The sequence below is a fragment of the Orycteropus afer genome, unplaced genomic scaffold (assembly GCF_000298275.1).
Source record: "Orycteropus afer afer isolate SDZICR_OR568_19922 unplaced genomic scaffold, OryAfe1.0 scaffold00059, whole genome shotgun sequence".
Classification (NCBI taxonomy): Eukaryota; Metazoa; Chordata; class Mammalia; order Tubulidentata; family Orycteropodidae; genus Orycteropus; species Orycteropus afer.
The window spans coordinates 8741029-8763019 of NW_006921646.1; the positions used below are offsets into that span (position 1 = coordinate 8741029).

Below are 21991 nucleotides of genomic sequence, written 5' to 3' on the forward strand. Positions count from 1 at the left end.
AGCCACTGTGTCCATCTCATTGAGGGCCTTCCCCTTTTGCACTGATCCTCTACTTTGCCAAGCTGATATCTATTTTGGTTCTCTACTGCTGCTCTGGAAGCGTAGTGCCCAAGGCACTTGACTGCTAATCAGAAGGCTGGCGGTTCAAATCCACCAGCCACTCCTCGGAAGGAAGATGGGGCAATCTACTTCCATAGTGATACTGCCTCGGAAACCCAAGGAGGAGTTGCTATGAGTCGGGTCCGACTCGACGGCACATAACAACAACAACAACAGAGGCTTTATCACTACGTCTTGCTCTTTCCCCCCTTTCCTCCCATCAAAATGGGCACCAGACAAGGCTCTGACATCTGTCTCATTCCCCCATGGAGTCACCCCAGCTCCCAGATCACTGCTCTAGGGGTGTCTACAGCCAAAGACAGATTTAGCCTTATATTAGAAGACCTGACCTCTGGTGAAGAATTCCAGGCATCTTCACAGCAGATAAGAAAGTCATTTGGGACCCAAGAGGACCTTCAAGGTGCTAACACCAATCCATATGCCTCCCTTTCCCTGTTTTTGTATATGCCTCATTTTGTCCATAAACTTATCAGAGGGGCATTGGGACAGGCCTTCCCACCTGTTCTCATTGCTGGGTCTCAGTGTTAGACTTTCAGGTTTTATTTCTCTATCAAGTCAAATATCAATTAAAATGCAGATTCTTCCAGAAGGAGTAATGATATAAGCTAACTCATCCCACCGTATTGCCAGATAACTTTTGTCTCCTGGAATGAGACCTGGCTCAGGGTTTTTGTCTTAGTTTCCTAGGGCTGTTGTAACAAAATACCACAAAGTAGGTGGCTTTAAAAGACAGAATTTTATAGCTTCACCGTTCTGGAGGCTCAAAAACACCAAAAACTCACTGCTATGGAGGCAAATCCAACTCATAGCCACCCCTCCTTGGGTTTCTGAGGTGGTATTACTACAGAAGTAGATCGCCCAATCTTCCTTCCAAAGAGTGGCAGGTAGATTTGAACCACTAGCCTTGGTTAGCAGTCAAGTGCCTTAGGCACTGTGCTACCAGAGCTCCTGTTCTGGAAGCTGTTGTTGTTGTTGTTATGTGCCATCGAGTCGGCCCCGACTCATAGCGACCCCTCCTTGGGTTTCCAAGGCAGTATCACTACGGAAGTAGGATTGCCCAACCTTCCTTCCGAGGAGTGGCTGGTGGGTTTGAACCGCCAGCCTTCTGGTTAGCAGTCAAGTGCTTTAGCCACTGTGCTACCAGAGCTCCCGTTCTGGAAGCTAGGAGTCTGAATTCAGGACTTAAACAAAGCCATGCTCTCTCAGCTCACTCTAAGGGAAAATCCTTCCTTATCTCCTCCAACTTCTGGTAGCCCCAGACTTGTAGATATATCTTCCCAGGCTTCTTCACAGGTGTCTTCCTCTGGTGTGTCTCTGTCTCCTTGTCTGGTTTCCGCTTTTATAAGATACCATTAGATTGTACTAAGATCCACACTATCCCAGTAAGACCTGGTTAACTTAACTGATAACATCTTCAAAGACAACCTATTTCCAAACAAGGTCACAGTCATTGGTACAAGGATTAGGTTTTAACATGGCTTTTGGGGGGACACAATTCAATCCATGACAATTTGTTTATGAAAGGAAGTAGGGAGGAAGGAGAAGAAAGTGAGAAGCTATGTTGGTAGGTGGGGATCAGTGTTGAGGAAAGCTAAGGGTCGACTGAGGACGCTGGAAACAGTCAGGGTATCACTGGACCCTGCAGGAAAGGTCTGGCCTGTCTCATAATAGTGGTGGGTGGGACCTCAGCTTTGTTGTTGTTAGGTGCTGTGGAGTTTTTTCTGACTCATAACGATCTTATGTACTACAGAATGAAACACTGCCCGACCTGTACTATCCTCACAGTCTTTGCTATGCTTGATTGTTACAGCCACTGTGTCAATCTGTGTCATCGAGGGTCTTCCCCTTTGTTTGTTGACCCTCTACTTTACCAGGCATATACTTCTCTAGAGACTGGTCTCTTCTGGCCACATGAGCAAAGTGTGTGAGAGAAAGCCTAGCCATTCTTGCTTCTAAGGGACATTCTGGCTGTACTCCTTCCAAGACAGATTTGTTTGTTCTTCTGGCAGGCCACGGTATTTTCAGTATTCTTCATCAGCACCATAACTCAGAGTCATCAATTCTTTTGTCTTCTTTATTCATTATCCAGCTTTCACATGCATATGAGGCTATTGAAAATATCTTGGCTTGGGCCAGGTACACCTTAGTCTTCAAAGTGACATCTTTGCTCTTTAACATGTTAAAGAGGTCTTTTGCAGCAGATTTGCCCAATGCAATACATCATCTGATTTCTTGACTGCTGCTTTCCTGGGCATTGATTTTAGATCCAAGTAAAATGAAATCCTTGACAACTTTGATCTTTTCTCTATTTCTCTTGATGTTGCTTATTGGAGGAGTTGTGAGGATTTTTGCTTTTAGGGTCTGTGAAACAGAGCCCCTGTACTAGATGGCTGCTGCCTCTCCTGGGCTCTTGAGGGGTAGGCCCTGAGGCTGGCATTCACCCCCTCAGGTGTTAGTGAGCATCTTCCCACCACTGAGCCACAGTTCTTACTGCTGACCCCACCTGAAAACTTCCTACTACCCCTGCTGCCTTGGCCCTTCTACATTCTCCCTCACACTTTTCCTGAACACCTTTCTTCCACAGCAAGGGAAGCTGGTTTTCAAAATCTAGCTGAATTCTTTCCTGGCTCCAGCTTCCCTCCTTGATTCCTCAATACTCCCCCCGTTTTGTCTGGTTCCACCAGCCCTGGTGTTTCACTGCTATTCATAAGGTTTTCAGTGGCCAATTTTTTCAGAAGTGCATGGCCCCATCCTTCTTCCCAGTCTGTCTTGTCTGGAAGCTCTGCTGAAACCTGTCAGGGTGACCCTGCTGGTATTCGAAATACAGGTGCCATAGCTTCCAGCCTCCTAGCCACCACAGTATGACAAACTGACAATGAGATAGATTGACACAGTGTCTGCAACAATTGGCTCATGCATAGCTAGCATTGTGAGGATGCCACAGGACAAGGAGTGTTTCCTTCTGTTGTACATAGGGTCGCTATAAGTCAGAGCGGGAGCTCTGGTAGTGTAGTGCCTAAGGCACTTGACTGCTAACCAGAAGGCTGGCGGTTCAAACCCACAGCCACTCCTCGGAAGGGAGGTTGGGCAATCTACTTCTGTAGTGATGCTGCCTCAGAAACCCAAGGAGGGGTTGCTATGAGTCGGGTCTGACTTGATGGCATATAACAACAACAACAACGAGTCAGAGCTGACTCGATAGCACCTAACAACAACAACAACAACAAGCTGGCCCTGGTGGTTTCTGCCTGAGTTCTCCTTCAGGCAGGTTAATGAGGCATTTCTCCCAGATGCAGCTAAGTACCGTATTCCCTCTTGGCCACATAACAATCTGGGAACTGCAAGCTGCTTCTTGGATAAGTGAGAGTGGGGTATGGTTAGGGGGCTACTTCAGTCCAGATATTCATATGTGATGTGGATGGGTATAGGCAGGCACCCCCCCCCCCTCAGCTCTGCTGAGCCTGTGTTTGGTCTCTGTTCATTTGCATTCATGCTATTACTTTTTGAGGACATTTTCATTTTCTCGGGAGCTCTGGAAGTGTAGTACCTAAGGCACTTGACTGCTAACCAGAAGGCTGGTGGTTCAAACCCACCAGCCACTCCTCGGAAGGAAGGTTGGGCAATCTACTTCTGTAGTGATACTGCCTCGGAAACCCAAGGAGGGGTCGCTATGAGTCAGATCTGACTCAATGGCAGTTTTTCATTTTTATTTTTATTTCATTTTCTCTGTGTGTCTTTCTTCTCTGAAGCTCAGGACTATGCCTCTCCCCTCAAACTGAAAGTTCCCTGAGACCACAGACTGGGTAACACCCTCCCCCCACCTCAAACTGGTGCTCCTTGAGGGCAGGGCTGTGCCTCTCCTCAGACTGGGGCTCCCTGGGGGCAGAACAGTCTCCCCACCAGACTGAGGGTTGCCCCTTTTCCTTTCTCTCAATAGCTCAATGTTAGCTTTGTTCCCAAGGTCTAGTCTACATGAGGAGGTGGGTGCTCAGTCCTGAAAATCAAATCAGAAATGGCATTGGGTAGCTGTGGGGCTGGCAGCCCACCACTGTTCAGTCCTACATCTTGTCAGCAGTATGATTTGAGGTATTACAAATTCAGAGTGGTCAGTTCTGGGGAGTAGGAATGACCCCAGGATGGAGAAATGAGGGGCATCTAGTGGCTGGGTGGGCTTCTTAGCCTAGGCCAAGGCTCACCTCCCTGGTCTCCTTGTTCTCAGTGCTACAGGGCCATGTGTATCGGTTCTGCACTGCTGAGGGCCTGTGGCTGCACAAGGACAACTCCAGCCTGCCCTGGAGGGACCTGTCAGAGTGTGAGGAGTCCAAGCGAGGGGAGAGAGTGAGTTGAGGAGGGTGTTCTGATCCTAGGAGGGGGTTGCATGGGTCCTGCCTTCAGCCAAGCAGGGACCCTGGGCTTCTGGTGGGCCCAACTATGGTCATCTCATCCGTGCCTCTAGGGGCTTTGCATTCCATGCTTTCAGTACAGATGTGATGTGTGTTCCACTTCTCTGGCCTTGGAACAGAGCCCTAGAAATCTCAAGGACCATTGTCATCGATTTCTCAGTTCTGAGATCCCCAGCAGGGCTTGATTTAGGCCCCTGTCCCATGGGAAAGGATGGGAGAGAGAGCCATAGGCTGCCCCATGTACACATGTGTCCCTTGTGTGCACACAGAACCCCTTGGAGGAGCAGCTCCTGTCCCTTTACATCATCTACACGGTGGGCTACGCCCTCTCCTTCTCTGCTCTGGTCATAGCTTCAGCCATCCTCCTAGGCTTCAGGTAAGGGGGCCCAGACTCCTGGAGGGGCTGCTTCTTCCTATCTGTCTTTGCACCAAACCAAAGCCACACATGCTGTCAGGCTCAACACAAGTCAGCCATGTTTGTCTCTTGAGACATCTCAGAGAGCCCTTGCCATACCATACGAAGTTTAACACACAGGATACAACATGATATATTTTGTCTAATTTCCACTAAGTAAATATATACATGTAATACTGGGAACACACACACACACCCCAAAACCTTAACAACAGATGATAGGATTACTGAAAATCCTGGGAAATCTTCAATGAGGATGTGTAACTTAAATAATCAAAGAGCCCTGGTGGCATAATAGTTAAAGCATTTGGCTGCTAACCAAAAGGTCAACAATTTGACCCTACCAGCCTCCCAGCAGGAGAAAAGAGGCAGTCAGCTTCCTTAAAGATTTACAGCCTTGAAAGCCTACTGGGGCAGTTCTACTCTGTCCTATAGGGTCGTTAGGAGTCAAAATTGACTCACTGGCAGTAGGTTAACTTAAACAATCAAGAATTCCAAATGATTTTAGAAAAGATCTTAGGACTTAGAGATTCTGGTCTCTTTGGAGGTTGTCAGTCATAGTGGAAAAATTCTTCCTTAGGTCTAACCTGGATGAGACATTTCTCTCAGACCAGGAGCTGAGGAACTGAGTGTGGCAGGTCTTGCTTCTTCTTTTGTACCTAGTGCAAATGGTTCAGGGAAGCTGAGTTAAAGGACAAGAGGGATTCTTAGGGCAGGGACCTGGGATACCAGCCAGCAGGAACAAAAGAGGCAGCATTGCTTTTGTCACCCCCAAGGCAGTCAGAACATGCTGGGCACAGAGTCCAATAAAAACCAGTTGCCATGGAGTCAGCTCCAACTCAGGGCACCCCATGTGTGTCAGAGTAGAATTGTGTTCCATAGGGCTTTCAATGGCTGATTTTTCAGAAGGAGATCACCAGGCCTTTCTTCCTGGGCACATCTGAGTAGACTCAATGCACCAACCTTTTGGTTAGCAGCACAGCATGTTACCCATTTGCACCATCCAGAAACTCCAAACACAGAGTAAATGCATTCACTCAATGAATAGTCTTTCCTTTTATTATGAAGTATTTCAGAGATTCAAAAATATAGTGACTGATATTATCACCCATGTATACACCACCTACTCTGAGAAAAAAAGCACTGCCATAGAGTTACAATGAGAGTTACAGAGAAGCTAACCTTCTCTGATCAAGTCCCTCTCACTGCCCCACCTCCACTAGAGGTAACCCTCAAATGTAGCACTTAAAATTCCCATGAATCTTTTTATACTTTTAGTACCTGTATAAATATCTATAAAAATATTTTAAATGGTTTTGCAAAATTTTAATGTTATTACATGAATGATACTGTGTTGCACATATTTTTTGGCAAGTTGCTTTTTTGGGGGGCCCAACATTATGTTTGTGAGATTCATCCATGTTGATCTAGGAAGTTCTAGTTCATTATTTTATCTGCCATTCCATATTCCATTTATGATATAGTAAAATTTATGATATACTAAAACTTACCATTTATTCTTTTGATGAACATTTGAAGTGATTCCTTTATATCTTCTTTTATGAATTACAAACTTTGCTCCAATGATTATTCTTACCCAAGATGCCTTGTAGGTGCAAGCGTTTCTTTAGGGCATACACTTAGGATTAAAATTGTCTAGTCTGACTACCATGTGCATTTTCAAGTTAATTGTTGTTAAGTTGCTCTCCAAAGGGGTCATATCAATTTGCCCTCTCAGCACTAGTAAATGAAAATTTCCTTTGCTTAACAGCCCCACTAATATTTCATATTTTCAGACTTTAGTTATTGCTAATCTGAAGTGTGTGAAATATCTTATGGTTTTAATTTGTAGATCCTTAATTCCTAGAGAAAGTGAACTTGTTCTGTTCTGTAAAGTGCTTGTTTGTATCTTTTGCCTGGGAGCTCTGGTAGCGTAGTGCCTAAAGCACTTGACTGCTGACCAGAAGGCTGGCAGTTCAAACCTACCAGCCAGTCCTCGGAAGGAAGATGGGGCAATCTACTTCCGTAGTGATACTGCCTCGGAAACCCAAGGAAGGGTCGCTATGAGTTGGGTCCAACTTGACGGCACATAACAACAATAACATCTTTTGCCTACTTTTTTTTTTTTTAATTATTGTTTTTTATTTTTTGTCTTAGGCATTCATTATATATTCTGGATACAAACCAAGAATATACCCTCTTTTAATCTGTGGCATATTTTTTTTCACTTACTTTATGATACCATTTATGCACAGAAGTTCTTGATTTTAGTGGAATGAATGAAACTTATCTTTTTTTTTTTTCTTTCATGATATTGTCTAAGAAATCCTTCCTTATCCTGGCATAATAAGGATAATAATCTATATTTTCTTTTTCAATTTCACTTTTCCAGATATGTTGTTGTTGTTAACCAGAAAACAGACTCACTGCCGTGGAGTCGAATCCAACTCACAGCGACCCCTCCTTGGGTTTCCGAGGCAGTATCACTATGGAGGTAGATTGCCCAACCTTCCTTCCAAGGAGTGGCTGGTGGGTTTGAACCACCAGCTTTCTGGTTAGCAGTCAAATGTCCTAGGCACTACACCCCAGAGCTCCTATTATTGTTGTTAAGTGCCAACAAGTCAGTTTTTGATTCATAACAACTCCATGTGACAGAGTAGAACTGCCCCATAGGGTTTTAGCTGTAATCTTTATGGAAGCAATCAGGTTTCTCTCCTTCAGAGTCATTGGTTTGGTTTGAATTGCCAACATTATGGCTAGCAGCTAAGCGCTCAACCCTTGCACCACCATGGCTCCTTTTTCCATATATACATATAATTACTTGCCTCAGTACCATTCATTATACCCCATCCTTTCTCCTTTAATTTGCAATGCCTATTGTACCATGCAGCAAAGTTCTACATATGGGTATGTTGTTCTTGTCATCTATATTCTTTTCTGTTGGTTTCTTTATCTGTCCCCATGCCAATACCAGGGTGCCTTAACTACTATAGATGTATTAAAAATCTTGGGTCTCTCATACCAAAGTCCCCTACTTTGTGGTTCTTCAGGAGTACCTTGACTCTTCTTTGTAAGTTTTAAATTCAACTTGACATATTCCATGAAAAAAAATTCTGTTGGAATTTTGATTACAACTGCATTGAATTTATCCCTTAATGTGAGGAGAACTAACACCTCCAAGATAAGGAGTGTTCCTGTTCATGAATGGTGTATTTTCCATTGATTTAAGTCTCTTCTAATGGTTTTTTAGCAAAATTTAGAATATCCTTCAGAGAGATCATGTCCATCTTCTATTAGATTAATTTCTAGGTACCTAATGGTGACACAGTGCCTAAGGCACTTGACTGCTAACCAGGAGGCTGGCGGTTCAAACCCACCAGCCACTCCTCGGAAGGAAGGTTGGGCAATCTACTTCCATAGTGATACCGCCTCGGAAACCCAAGGAGGGGTCGCTGTGAGTCGGATCTGACTCAACAGCACTGAGTTTGGTTTTTTTTTCTTTTTAATCTAAGAATTTTATAAATGAATTATTTTTCAAATTTGCATTTTAATAGTTTATTGTTGGTGTATATAAAAATCTATCTAGCAATCTTGTTGAACTCACTTGTTTGTTCTAATAATTTTTATAGTCTCTTGGATTTTCCATGAAGCTAATCTTATTGTCTACAAATAGTGACAATTTTATTTCCAATCCTTATACATGTTTTTTTCTTGTCTTATTACAAAGGCTAGAATATGTAGTACAATGTTGAATAGAAGTAATGATAGCAGACATCCTTGCTTTGTTCCTGATTTTACAGGGAATGCTTCCAAAGTTTCTCAGTTGAAAATGATGTTTGTTCTTGGTTTTGGTAGATAACATTATCAGGTTAAGAAATGCCCTTATATTTCCAGTTTACTTACTTATCCTTTACGTGGAAGGATATTGAAATTGTATCCAGTACTTTTTGAATACCTACCATGTGCCTGTCCCCCAATCTACCTCTGTGAGGTAGGCAGGGGACATGTAAGACATGGGCCTGTCATCAAGAAGCAAAGCAGAGTCCCCACTGGGGAAACTGATCTTCATACAAAAATCACTTTGGTTACACATAACTTTGTAGAAAAGAAGATGCTGCAGAGAGGATAGAATGTGGCATGGGGGGAGGAAGAAGTGACTACACAACTGAAGGCTTCATGGAGAGACAGGGCCTCATTTGGACCTGAAGGATTTTAAAAATTGAGGGGAAGAGGGCATTCTCAGAGGAAGGAAGACATGAGCACAAGTCCAGAGCTGGAAACAAGCATGCATATGTGTTAGCCGGATAGCTGGGCTTTGTAGTGCTGAACTGTTGACCATCTCGTCAGAGAAGGGCCCTGCTTGCTCCTGCAGACACCTACACTGCACCCGGAACTACATTCACCTGAACCTGTTTGCATCCTTCATTCTCCGAGCTTTGTCTGTCTTCATCAAGGATGCAGCCCTCAAATGGATGTACAGCACAGCTGCCCAGCAGCACCAGTGGGATGGGCTCCTCTCCTACCAGGTGTGTGTTCATGTCCAGGAGCTGCCTTGGGAGGGATGCATGATTGGTGAAGGCCTGTTTTCCCCAGCCCACCCAGGTCTGGGGCAAGAAAGTCTAGATCTACCCAGCCCTGACACTTAGGGAGCCCCTAGTCTGATGAGAGAAGCTATCTACTATGGGAAGCTCCCAGTCTGAGGAAGGAGACAGTTTAGCCATCAGGGAGCCCCTGTTTGAGGGAAGAGACACAGTCCTGAGATTCGGGAGCCCCCAGTCTGATGGGAGAGGCAATCCACCATGGGGAACTCCCCATCTGAGAAGGGAGACATTGCCCTGCCTTAAGGAGTTCTCAGTCTGTCAGGAGAATGGTTTTTGGAGACAGATCTAGGTTTGAATTCCAGCTCTGTCACTTGCAAGCTGCATAATTTTGGGCAAGTTGCTTAACTTCTCTCACCTCAGTTTTCTCGTCTGTATGGGGATAATCTTTGTTTCTTCCACTCAGGTGAGTGAGGATTCAGTATGCAAAAGCAGGTAAAATTCAGAGCACTAGCCCTGGCCAGGTGATACTAGCTCTCTCATCCTGCATTCATCCTGGACAGGATAGCAGCTTGGGCAGAACAGGCATGGAGGTGGTGAAGAGAGGCAGGGGGCAGAGCCTGTTGTCTCCTGAGGACCCTTTCTCTGCCCCCAGGACTCTGTGGGCTGCCGCCTAGTGTTCCTGCTCATGCAATACTGCGTGGCGGCCAATTACTACTGGCTCCTGGTGGAGGGCGTGTACCTGTACACACTGCTGGCCTTCTCAGTGTTCTCTGAACAGCGCGTCTTCAGGCTCTATCTGACCATAGGCTGGGGTAAGGCCCACCATCATTCACCTCTCTCTCCCTACCCTGGACCTGTGGCATGGTGGGAGGTGGGAGAGGCCCTATCCCATCTCTGATACCATCAATCAATCCCCTGGAGGCCAATTTGGGACTTAAGACATGGCTTCAGGCCAAATATAACCCCCTCCTGGACACAGCACCCACTGCTATTGGGCACTGTAAGGGTCATGGTACCTCCATTTGCATAGCCCTCTTCCTTAGTGGAAACAGAAGACTTCACCCCCATCTAGCCAAATATGCCCACTCCCACCACCACATACACCATTGGAGGTCACAACACTGGCATCAAATACCTTAAGACCCTGTGAGGACAGACTCTGATATTCAGTCCTGGGTAGCCTGTGGCCCCAAGGGAAATGGGGAATCCTAGACCTCAGGGTGGAGATCACTGGGGAGGGGAGAGGGGCTGAAGGGCTATGGAGCTGTCACGTGATGATGAAGAGAAGAGTTCAGAGGAGAGTAAGTGGGTGAGGTGGCCAGATGGCAACCAAGGAAATGGATGGACCACGGATGTACCTAGAGTCCAGCTGGAAATGTTCTAGCCAAAAAAAGTTTGCGGAGAACTGTCATGTCTTTTTTTTTGCTGGAACATTTCTGGTTGTGCTTCTGCCTCTCACCATATAGGATTCAATGAAGGGCAGGAGTGGAGGGGTGGGGCAGGGGGCTGTAGCCCCCATGCTACTGGAAGCCAGATGCAACAGCCTTTTGTCTGGAGGAGTCCATGGGCAGTCACCAAAGAGAGGGCAGAGAGCAGGCCCTGCCCTCTGGACCTCCACAGTCTCCCATTGTCCCTGCCCCACACCACAGGCCGCTGCTCTCCGGCCTCCCTACCTCAAGCTTGCCACTCATTCATTCACTCTTCTCTTCCCTCACTCAGCTGCTTCAGATCATTCTGACCACTACTAACCCCGACCTCCACTCATGCTCATCTCATCAGGCCAGTCCCATACACTGGGGAATTCCACCCCAGTCACAGCCAGACTCCTCCCTGGATGCCCACCTCTGCCCTCATCCTGTCTCCTGCCTCTGCATCTTTGTAAAGTTGTTCATGGACCATGACCACCAGCTTGCCTCTTTAGGAAGTGCCCAGGATGTCCTGGCCCCTGTGGCTCTGAGCCCTCTCTGTCCCTCTCAGCCTCCCTGCCCCCGTCCTTGCATTTCATTCATTTTTGCTGCTATTTCTTGGCCAGTTTGTTCTGGAGAAGAGTAAATCTAACAGGCATGAGGATACCAAGGACCACAGTGGGGCAGGGCCTTAAAGGTGTGGCAGAGCCTGACACCCAGGCTCTGGGTCGGGCTGCCCAGCATGCTGTGAAGTTCTCTAGCCTAAGTTGTGTCTCTTTGTGCCTCTGTGGCCCCAGCTCAGCAGGTTCAGGTCCCCTGAGCTTAGCCTCTCTGTACACAGTTCCAATTCCCACTATCCTCCCTCCTCCTGTTGAAACACTGTTTAGTGTTTGCATGTGCCAGGGCCATGCTTGTGTTTTTTAAAAAAGGCCTTGTTAGCAAATGCTGATTGTCTTAGTATCTAGACTAAGTATCTGCTGTAACAGAAGTGCCACAAGTAGGTGGTTTTAACAAACAGAAGTTTATTTTCTCACAGTTCAGTAGGCTCAAAAAAGCAAAAACCAAACTCATTACCATCAAGTCGATCCCAACTAATAGCTACCGCCATTGGGTTTCCCTTCTGTGGAGCGTGGAGCAGCTGGTGTGTTTGAACCTCCAACCTTCTGGTTAGCAGTCAAATGCCCTAGGCACTGCACCACCAGAGCTCCAAATTCAGGGCACTAGCTCTAGAGGGAGGCTTTCTTTCTGTCAGATCTGGGGGGGACATCCTTATCTCAGCTTCTCTAATGTTCTTCTTGGCATTCCTGGGAGATTTTCACATGGCATCTATCTTTCTCCCATTTATGCCTGCTTGCTCTGTGGTTCATTTTTATATCTCAAAAATGATTAGATTTAAGACATACCCTACACTGATATTACCCCATTAACATAACAAACCCTATTCCCAAATGGAAATACTGTACACAGGTATGGAGGTTAGGATTCCAACACATATTTTGAGGGGACCAATTCAATCCATTCAACTGCTGGATGAATGAATCTCACCAGATCTAGTCAATAACATGAGTGAACCCCTCCATGCTGGAGTGGAGTTTGAGAGAGAAAGGACAGCAGGTGACTGGGGTACCCAAGTGTCAGTATGCACTGGAGGTGTCAGTATGCACTCATGGCTCAAGAAGATGGCATGTTCTTGCCTGGAGAGCACTTCTTTCCCTTTGCTCAACTGTCATCATTAATTCATTTATTCATTCCATTCTCAATGAACATCATCTATGTGGCAGACTTCATGCTATGGGCTGGGGCCTTTGGAGGTCATTTTATCCCTTGTTCAGTCTCATGAAAGTCTGCTTGTAAGGCATTGTGGATGCTTCCAGGTCCAGTTCATGCAAATGTAAATGGTTGAGGAGAGAGGTATCTTATAAAGAATGCTGGTTGGCTGTGAGCTCTTTACCACCAGGCTCTGCTCCCTCCATCCTTATGTCTGTATCATCAAACCCAGTCCATCCAGGCACAGGAGGTCCTCAGTAGCTACTGTTGAATGCACACCCTTACCTACCTCAGAGCCTGAAGTCCTATCCTTGATGCCAACTAAATGTCCACAGTAGCTTACAATACCAGCAGCTGCAACAATAAGAATACTTTCCATATGGCTGAGACTTAATTGATGTGGCAGGAAGAAGCATCTAAGATGGCTCCCAATGATCTCCAACTCCTGTTATTTGCACCCTTGTGTAGCCCTCATTGTCTCAGGATTGGTCTGTATGACCAATAGCATATGGCAGAAGTGATGGTGTGTCACTTCTCAGATTAGGGTCTAAAAGATCCAGTGGCTTCTGTCTTCAGCTCCCTCTCTCTGACCACCTGCTCTGGGAGAAATAAGTTGTCATGTCATGAGGGCACTCAGGTAGCCTATGGAGAGGCCCCTGTGATGAGAATGGAAGTCTCCAGCCATCAGCCAACAAGGAATGGAAGCTTCTTGCCAACAAGCTTGTGAATGAGCTTGGAAGCAGACTCTGCATCCCCAGTTAAGCCTCTCTACTCCAGGTTTCTGCCCCAGAAAGCTGCAGGTGCATGGGGATGGGAGTGGGTGATTGGAGGGTCTCCTGGTGCTACTGAAATGAGCACATGGGCCAAAGCAAGGGGAAAAAGAGAATCAGAGGGATTGCTGCTCCCCAGCTCATCCAGCCATCCTCTCCACCCCATGGCCTTGTCCCTCTGCTACTTGGGTGTCTTTGTCCTCGATGTCAGCTGGGATATGGGGCAGGCCAGGCAGTGTGTCTGGCACATGGGGAGGGAGCAAATGGTGAGGATCATAATATGGCCATAGTGATGGGAGACTTTCCTTAAGGGGAAGTTGGAAGAGTCAAGGTGGGATTCCTGCTGTTTATTCATCCATGCCCCTGGACCAGCCTAGTTCCATCCCTGCTAGAAAATTTGTTTTGGGGCTAGGCAGGAAGAGGGGCTAAAACGGTTGAGACATGGAGAGGCCTCTAGATGTGCCTCTTGCCTGCCAGTCCTTCTCCCCTCTCCCTCTTTCTCTCTCTCCTCTTAGGTGTCCCCTTGCTGTTTGTTATCCCCTGGGGCATCATCAAGTACCTCTATGAGGATGAGGGGTGAGTGTCTGGTTCCAAGGGGGCTGGGTGTGCTGAGGTCCCCCATCTTCAAAGCCCACAGGATTCCTTAGTTTCTCAGCATGTGCCTCCCAGATTGTTGGGAGGCTAAACAGAGGGGCCAGGAGCCTAATGCAAAAATCTAGTTCTTTAATCCTTCTGTCCCTAGAGATTGTGTGATGACAAGTGTGGCTGTATCTATGGGCACATGGTGCTCTCCTGCACGTTCTGTAATACCTCTAAAAGGAATGTTTATGTTATTTTGTGTATGGTGCTGGGTATATACGACTGTGATTGTAGGTCTGTGACAGCTAGTTTGGAGGTTTGTATGTGTCTCTGTGTGTAACCATGTAGTAGCACTGTGTGTTTGTGCAGCTGTGCACTTGTAGGACTCCGTGTGGGTCCGTGGACTGGTTGGTGGGTAATGGTGGCAGGTTTGTGTAGCTATGTGTGTGTGGTTTTGTGTGGCCATTATATATTTGTGTGTCTCTGTGCCTGCACTGTGTGCTGGGCTATGTGTGTATATGTTGTAGTGGGCCTTCAAGTTGATTTTTAACTTACAGCGATCCCACATGACAGAGTAGAACTGCCCCATAGGGTTTTTTGGTTGTAATCTTTACAAAAGCAGATCATCAGGTCTTTTATCCATGGAGGTTTGAACTGCCAACTTTTCAGTTAGCAGCTGAGCACTTAACTGTTTGTACCACAAAGGAATACATGCATATGTGCATCTGACTTCCTCCCCAGTTGCTGGACCAGGAACTCAAACATGAACTTCTGGCTTATTATCCGGCTGCCCATACTCTTTGCCATTGGGGTGAGTGACTGTGTGTGAGGTGGGAGTGGGAGTTACTGTGGGCCTCAGATGGTGCTGGGGGAAGGACTGAGGTAGAGTGGGCATCATGAGAGGGCCCACAGCCACTGCCCATCTGCCCTGCAGGTGAACTTCCTCATCTTTGTCCGAGTCATCTGTATTGTGGTGGCCAAACTGAAGGCCAATCTCATGTGCAAGACAGACATCAAGTGCAGGTGACGTAACAGAGCTGGCTTCGCTGGGGACCCTCAACCCTTCCTCTGAGCAGAGACAGATGATGGGGCATTGAGCTTAGGGCCCTATGCAACCCTCATCTCCCACTCAGACCTGACTTAGGAGTCAAGCCTTCCCCTCACCCCTGGATCTGGGCAGCCCCCTGGGCTTCTGGGGGGTCTTGACCTCTACTTCTTCCCCTCCATGTCCCAAGTATTTGAAGTAGGAAAGTATCTATGGCCTAGATGCCATACCCTGGTGAGGAGCCACAGAAAGGGGCACGAGTCCACAGGAGTGGTCCAGAATGACATCTCTACCCTGCCCCCAGACTTGCCAAGTCCACGCTGACGCTTATCCCCCTGCTGGGGACACATGAGGTCATCTTTGCCTTCGTGATGGATGAGCATGCCCGGGGGACACTACGCTTCATCAAGCTGTTCACAGAGCTCTCCTTCACCTCCTTCCAGGTGACCTTACAGCCTGGGACCTTGGGAAGCCCAGAGAGGGGGTAGGCCAGAGTGCAGCCTGCGTCATGCAGCTGGCAGGTGGAGGCTTGGAGGGACATGGTGCTTGCCCAAGTCACATGGTTGGAGTAGAGCCAGCACTAGTATCACCAGGTGTCCCACCTCCCAAGCCAGTCTTTGCTATAAGTACATTAGTCAAGAAGCCTTCCTGAATCAAGACCTAGTCACCCAGCTTGGCATCAAAGCTCCATTTACTGAGCTGCTACCAGGTGTCTTACACACATTATGTATTTAATCTTCACAGAACTCCAGGAGGTTGCAGGATTATCCTCATTTTATGGATGAGGAAACTGAGGTACCAATGTATTAAAACAATATTTGCAGAGGTCCCATAGTTCCAAAACCAAGAACTGATCCTCTCCACTAATGTAGATGATGTTGAGGAAGTGCAAGTATCAGTGTGAGTATAAAAAACTAAGAAATTGGTCCCAGCCTCTCAGAAGGGTTATGCACTTACACACTTGTACACGTGCAGACACAAAAAAACACATACAAAAATAATGCAATTCTGGAGGATTGGGTCTACTGAATGAACAAATGGGGCTGGTGTGGGAGGAATTCACCAAGGTCAGAGGCAGGTGGTCTTCATTCCATCAGGCCTCCTCAAGGACAGGGTGGGTATACAGATTTTGCAGTATCTGAGCAAAGAGGCCTCTTGTTCAGCCAGAAAGGAAATGAGAAGACCACCATCCCTATCTCTGGGTCTGCCTGGGCTGCCCAGTTTGAGGAGGGGATGTTGGGGCCGGAACCCAGAGGAGCTTCAGACCAATGGCTGTTACACGTCTCCTTCTTCCTGCCCTGCTGATCTGCCTCTTGCTTTCAGGGGCTGATGGTGGCCATCTTGTACTGCTTTGTCAACAGTGAGGTAAGGCCTGAGAAGGGACAATGGTGGGCTGTCCCTGGTGAGCTGCTGCTACCATTGGCTGTTCTGGATTGTGCAGTGAGGACTCCCATCAGTCTTTTCAGCTGAAACCCACCACTCACCCCACTGAGGCACTGGAGTTTGAGGAAGCATCTTGACCATGTGTTTTGTTTTCTGTGCATGGTCTGTGTCAAACACAGACACATATTTGTGTGTCCGTGTGTGTGTGTGTGTGTGCGGGTACATCCTAATGATGGCAGTGGCTGTGAGCATGGGGAACACTGAACCTCATATTAAGGGGGTCCTGAGTGGGAGCTCTGGTAGCGTAGTGCCTAAGGCACTTGACTGCTAACCAGAAGGTTGGCAGTTCAAACCCACTAGCCACTCCTCAGAAGGAAGGTTGGGCAATCTACTTCTGTAGTGATACCGCCTCGGAAACCCAAGGAGAGGTCACTATGAGTCAGGTCTGACTCTATGGCACATAACAGCAACATAACAGAGTGAACTCTGGGGTGGTGGAGAATGTTATAAGTTGATTCAACCTACACATGCCCAAGCCACATATTTGGGGACTTTAATGATCACTCTCTCATTTAATTTTCACCCACCCTTCAAAAAACTCTGTTAAAATTCTGATTTAAATATGCCTTCTCCACCTTTATTGACTATCTTGTTATATGATATTTCACTTTTATGACAATAGTAAAAAATCTACCATCAGCTATTCTCTACATTAATAAAGTATGTCTGGCAGCAACCAGCACTGAAGTGCAAGGTGAGAGTGGCTGGTTAAGATTATGTGTCAACTTGGCTGGGCCATGCATGATCCTTAGTTATGACAATGATGTAATGATGTCAACATCTTCCATTTTGTAATCTGATGTGGTTATCCTCCATTTATGCGTAACACCAGTTTTCATACAACAATCTAGTCTTTGGAACGTAACCACGTCAGTAAGTGAGGAGTGAGTGTATTTCCATTTTCCACACATGAGAACATTAGAGTAAGAAACTTGCCTCAGGTTTGGCTTGGAAATAGCAGATGTGGACAACAGGCTTTTTCTTTTAACTTTTTATTGTGATTTGGGTAAAAGTTTACAGAACAAATTGGTTTTCCATCCCATAGTTTATACACATTTTGTTTCATGACATTGACCGCAATCCCCACGATGTGACAGCATTCCTCCCACCTCCTCTTTGTGGTTACCATCTCCCTTTGTCTTTCTTTCCTATCCATTCCTGCCTTCTGACTTTTATTCCTGGGCAAATGCTGCCCTTTTCATCGCTTATGGGACAACAGCCTTTTGCTGTGGCTGTAGGGGATGCTGATGGAGCAGTGGGTGAGAACTCTGGCATTCAGAAGCAAATGTAATGTAGCAGAGAAGATGCAAACATGTAGGCTTCAATCCAGACCTCATGACTTAATGTGTGACTGTGGGCTTGCCATACTCTCTCTCAACTTAAATTTCCTCATCTGTAAAATGAGGGTGATGATGCTTACCTATGAGATTCCTGTGAGAGTTAAATGAACTAAAGCATGAAAAGGTGCAGGCCTGTGTAGGAAGCAGGATCTGAGAACAGGTGTGCTGCTAAAGGACCACCTCAGCCCCTCACAGCTGCTACTTGGCATGAAGCATACACGAGACCTCCTGGGAACTCAACAAGTAGTAGCTATAGCAATTATAGGCACTCTGGTGGTGCAGTGGTTAAGGCATTTAGCTGCTAATTGAAAGGTTGGCAGTTCAAACCTACCACCAATTCCATGGGAGAAAGATGAGGCAGTCTGCTTCCATAAAGATTTATGAAAACCCTATGGGACACTTCTACTCTGTCGCTATGAGTTGGAATTGACTCAATGGCAGTAGATTTTTGATTTATATCAATTATGAGGAGCCCTGATGACACAACAGTTAAGCACTTGGCTGCTAACCAAAAGGATAGCAGTTGAACCTGCCAGTGGCTCTGGGAGAGAAGACCTGGCGATCTGGTCCTCTTAAAATTCCAGCCCAGGAGATGTTAGAGGGCAGTTCTACTCTGTCCTGTAGGGTCACTTTGAGTAGGAATCAACTCCACAGGACACAACAACAATAACAATTCAATGGCTAGAGAGTGGTTGAACTAGTAAGTTAAGGGAGGGATTCTCCCCAGTAACACCTTAGGGGTTTTTGAGGCTAGGGAGGTGAAGGCAGAGGCAGCGCCAGGCCAAGGGTGGCCCATAAATGGGGTTCTGGCTGCTCCCTGGGCAGGTCTTGAAGGCCTGCCAGGCTTAGTTTGGAGGGCAGGACCCTCAGAGGAACCTGAGATGACAGACTTGTCCTCAATTGCAGCAGCAAGTTTGCACAGCCCTGGTTCTTCCCCACATCTGAGTCCCCTTAAAGAATTTCTTTAAGAACAGAAGCATATACTGAAATACTAGGAACCGCAGGTCTGTAGGGGGAGGGGAACACATTCCCTTCAGGAACTGTTTCCAGCCAGGGGTGATACTAAGCCCTGCCCTGAGCATCCACTGTTGCTTTGTTCTTCAGCCCTCACAGCAAGAGGTGGGCAGGGCAACACATTTCCCCCCTGGTGGCCTGAGAGGAGAAAAGAAGGCTCCCTACTGCTGCCTTCTCACCTTGTAGGCCTGGAGCCCCCGTTTCCCCTTCTCCCTCTCCTCTTTTCCTCAAAGCGGTAAGGTCAGCAATACACTCACCCCATACCCCACTAGCATTCACAGACCTCAGCTTCCCCACTTCCACTGCCAAGAGGCTTTCCAACCCCTGGCTTGGTCTCTTCTGGTTCCATTCCTCAATTTCCAGTCACCTAGTGACCATCCCCTCGCCAGCCACCTCAAGGCTGGCCCCACTTTGTAAGGAGGGAGATATGCTGCTTATATCCGTGCTCTGCCCTTGACAAATACCTTGACCCCAAGTCACCAGGTCACCAGTGTCATATCCCTCTGACTAGGCCTGGTTACAGGCCTAGCCTGTCTCTCTCATAGGGCTCACACATCTGCCTGCTCTTTTCAGAAGCATTGCCAGTTCCCTTAAACTCACTCAAGACCTCTCATACCCTGGCTTCTCCAGGCACAAGGACAGACACGTCACCATCACTGGGCCATGACAGGCCCACGTAGCTTCAGGGCTATTCTCCCGACCAGGGGTTGCCATAGCAACGCCAGGTACTTATGACCCGAATAGAAAAGATGGCCTGGTCCTTGGTCATGCATGGCTGCCAAGGTCCTCACCAGCTGCTGGGGTGGAGGGTTGGAGGAAGGTTGCTGGGTACAAGGGAGGGATGAGGCCCAGAGATGGTTTTGCTGTAGCTCATGCCCTGTCATTGTGGCTCTTGAGACCAAAGTGCAGTGACTCGGGCCCTTAGTGCCCATCCCATCTCTGCTACTACCCAGCTATGTGACGTGGGACAGGTCACTTTGCCTCCCTTGGCCCTGTTTCCTCGAGTATAAATGGAAGTACATGTATTTTACCAATTCATTCCAAACCCCCAGGGCCAGATGTGATGCCGAGGAAATGTCTGATGAACAGCAGACCTCAGAAGGCAGGAATGAGGCTAGAATTGGATAGTATAGTATATAAGGACGTGCTGGAACTAAGTGCCAGGAGTCCGGGATCCATGTGATTGTCTTTGTTTTTTATTCAATAATTCAGAAATAGAAGGAAGCCAATGTTACATGCTCATTAATTCATTTGACTCATTAAAAAAAAAAAAAAAAAACACCTTCCTGAGCACCTGCTGTATGCAGGGTACTTTGCTAGGTACAGAGAAGATTAGATGAGGGAGATGTGGTCCTAGCCCTCCAGGAACTCCCTGTTGAGTGAAGGGAAGACACAGCCAGGAACAGGATGACCAAGAGTCATTGGAGGGCTTGTTGTTATGTGCCATCGAGTTGGACCCAACTCATAGCGACCCCTCCTTGGGTTTCCGAGGCAGTATCACTACAGAAGTAGATTGCCCAACCTTCCTTCTGAGGAGTGGCTGGTGGGTTTGAACCACCAGCCTTCTGGTTAGCAGTCAAGTGCCTTAGGCACTATGCTACCAGTTGTTGTTGTTGTTGTTATGTGCCGTCGAGTTGGCCCCGACTCATAGCGACCCCTCCTTGGATTTCCAAGGCAGTATCATTACGGAAGTAGGATTGCCCAACCTTCCTTCCGAGGAGTGGCTGGTGGGTTTGAACCGCCAGCCTTCTGGTTAGCAGTCAAGTGCTTTAGCCACTATGCTACCAGAGCTCCCCATTAGAGGGCAGGAGGCCAATATTTAGGAGACTGGCTCTGGGGTCAGGCTAGATCTGAGTTCAAATCCTGGCTGTTCCACCACATACTCTGCATTGTTGTTTTTGGTTGCCCCATGCATAATGGAATGAACCTGATCCCCATGATCAGTTGTGGATGGGACCACTGTGATCCATGTTTTCATTGGTTGATTTTTGGAAGACATCACCAGACCTTTCTTTGTAGTCCATCTTAGCCTAGAAAGCACTACTGAAACCTGTTCAGCAACACACAGGCCTCCACTGACAGATGGGTGGTGGCTGCACACAAAGTGCATTCGCCGGGAATCAAACTGGGGTCCCCCACATGGAAGGTGAGGATTCTACCATTGAACTGCCTCCATATAAACACTGAGAGAACTAGACAAATATTTAAATAGTCTGCATCTCTGTTTCTTAAGAATGTAGCGTAGTGTCTAAAGCACTTGACTGCTAACCAGAAGGCTGGCGATTCAAACCCACCAGCCACTCCTCAGAAGGAAGGTTGGGTAATCTACTTCCGTAGCAATACTGCCTCAGAAACCCAAGCAGGGGTCACTATGAGTCAGGTCAGACCCGATGGCACACAACAACAACAACAACACTTCGTTGTGTTGATGTGAAAGTTAATGAAGATCATCTGTGTGAATGCTTGGTATATAGCAATCACTCAATAAATGATAATCGTCGTAACAGGGGCCACAGCAGGTCCAGAAAAAGTGCTAAGTGTGATGAGGGCAGAAGAGGACATGGGTCAACACTCTGAGAAGTCCTGGGTCTGTTCAATTTCCTACTCGCATCTAGGAAATCTCTTCAGTCAGTGAGGGGGCTTCTCATAGATGTGCCTCCATTTACCATCTTTTCCCCCACAACCCCACAGTTGAAGGCTGTGAGATAAGATTGTCTATACAAGTAGAGACTACCACCAGCCTTGGGGGTTCCATCCCAGCTGTCAGCACGCATTCAGGCATGCATGCTCAGTGGGACAGTGAGCTTACACAGAGAAGGGATGGCCTTATGTGGTGTCTGTTCAGCCTCCCTTCCCCCACCCTGGGGTTGGTGATGCTGTCCATGATACTGGGGCCATACTGGCAGGCAGGCAGGCTCTAGGCAGTCTCAGGTTAGAAAAAGTTCTTTTAAGGGATGGCATGTGGCCATGCCAGGCATCTTGCTGGGCTCAATGTGATGGATAATAACCCTTGTAGAAGGGGGTGGAAAGGAGGGGGTTTGCATAGGAGCTGCTGGGGGAGGGGATGGGAGTGAGCCACTTACCCACAGCTGCTGGCAGCTGGCCTCCTGGCAGCTGGAGTAGGTGGGGAGCCTACGAAGGGGAGTTG

At 47.3% G+C, this 21991-nt stretch overlaps 1 protein-coding gene across 1 annotated transcript in view; it reads left to right on the forward strand.

Moving 5' to 3' along the window:
- The window catches only part of GLP1R (glucagon like peptide 1 receptor), a 52747-nt gene that overhangs the window by 29643 nt on the left and 1113 nt on the right, over positions 1-21991 (forward strand). Inside the window, exons 4-12 of the mRNA XM_007939421.2 lie at positions 4340-4458; positions 4793-4899; positions 9311-9464; positions 10132-10291; positions 13938-13998; positions 14743-14812; positions 14936-15024; positions 15351-15489; positions 16370-16411. Of these exons, the coding sequence (XP_007937612.1) occupies positions 4340-4458; positions 4793-4899; positions 9311-9464; positions 10132-10291; positions 13938-13998; positions 14743-14812; positions 14936-15024; positions 15351-15489; positions 16370-16411 (941 nt within the window). The remainder of the gene's footprint in view (positions 1-4339; positions 4459-4792; positions 4900-9310; positions 9465-10131; positions 10292-13937; positions 13999-14742; positions 14813-14935; positions 15025-15350; positions 15490-16369; positions 16412-21991) is intronic.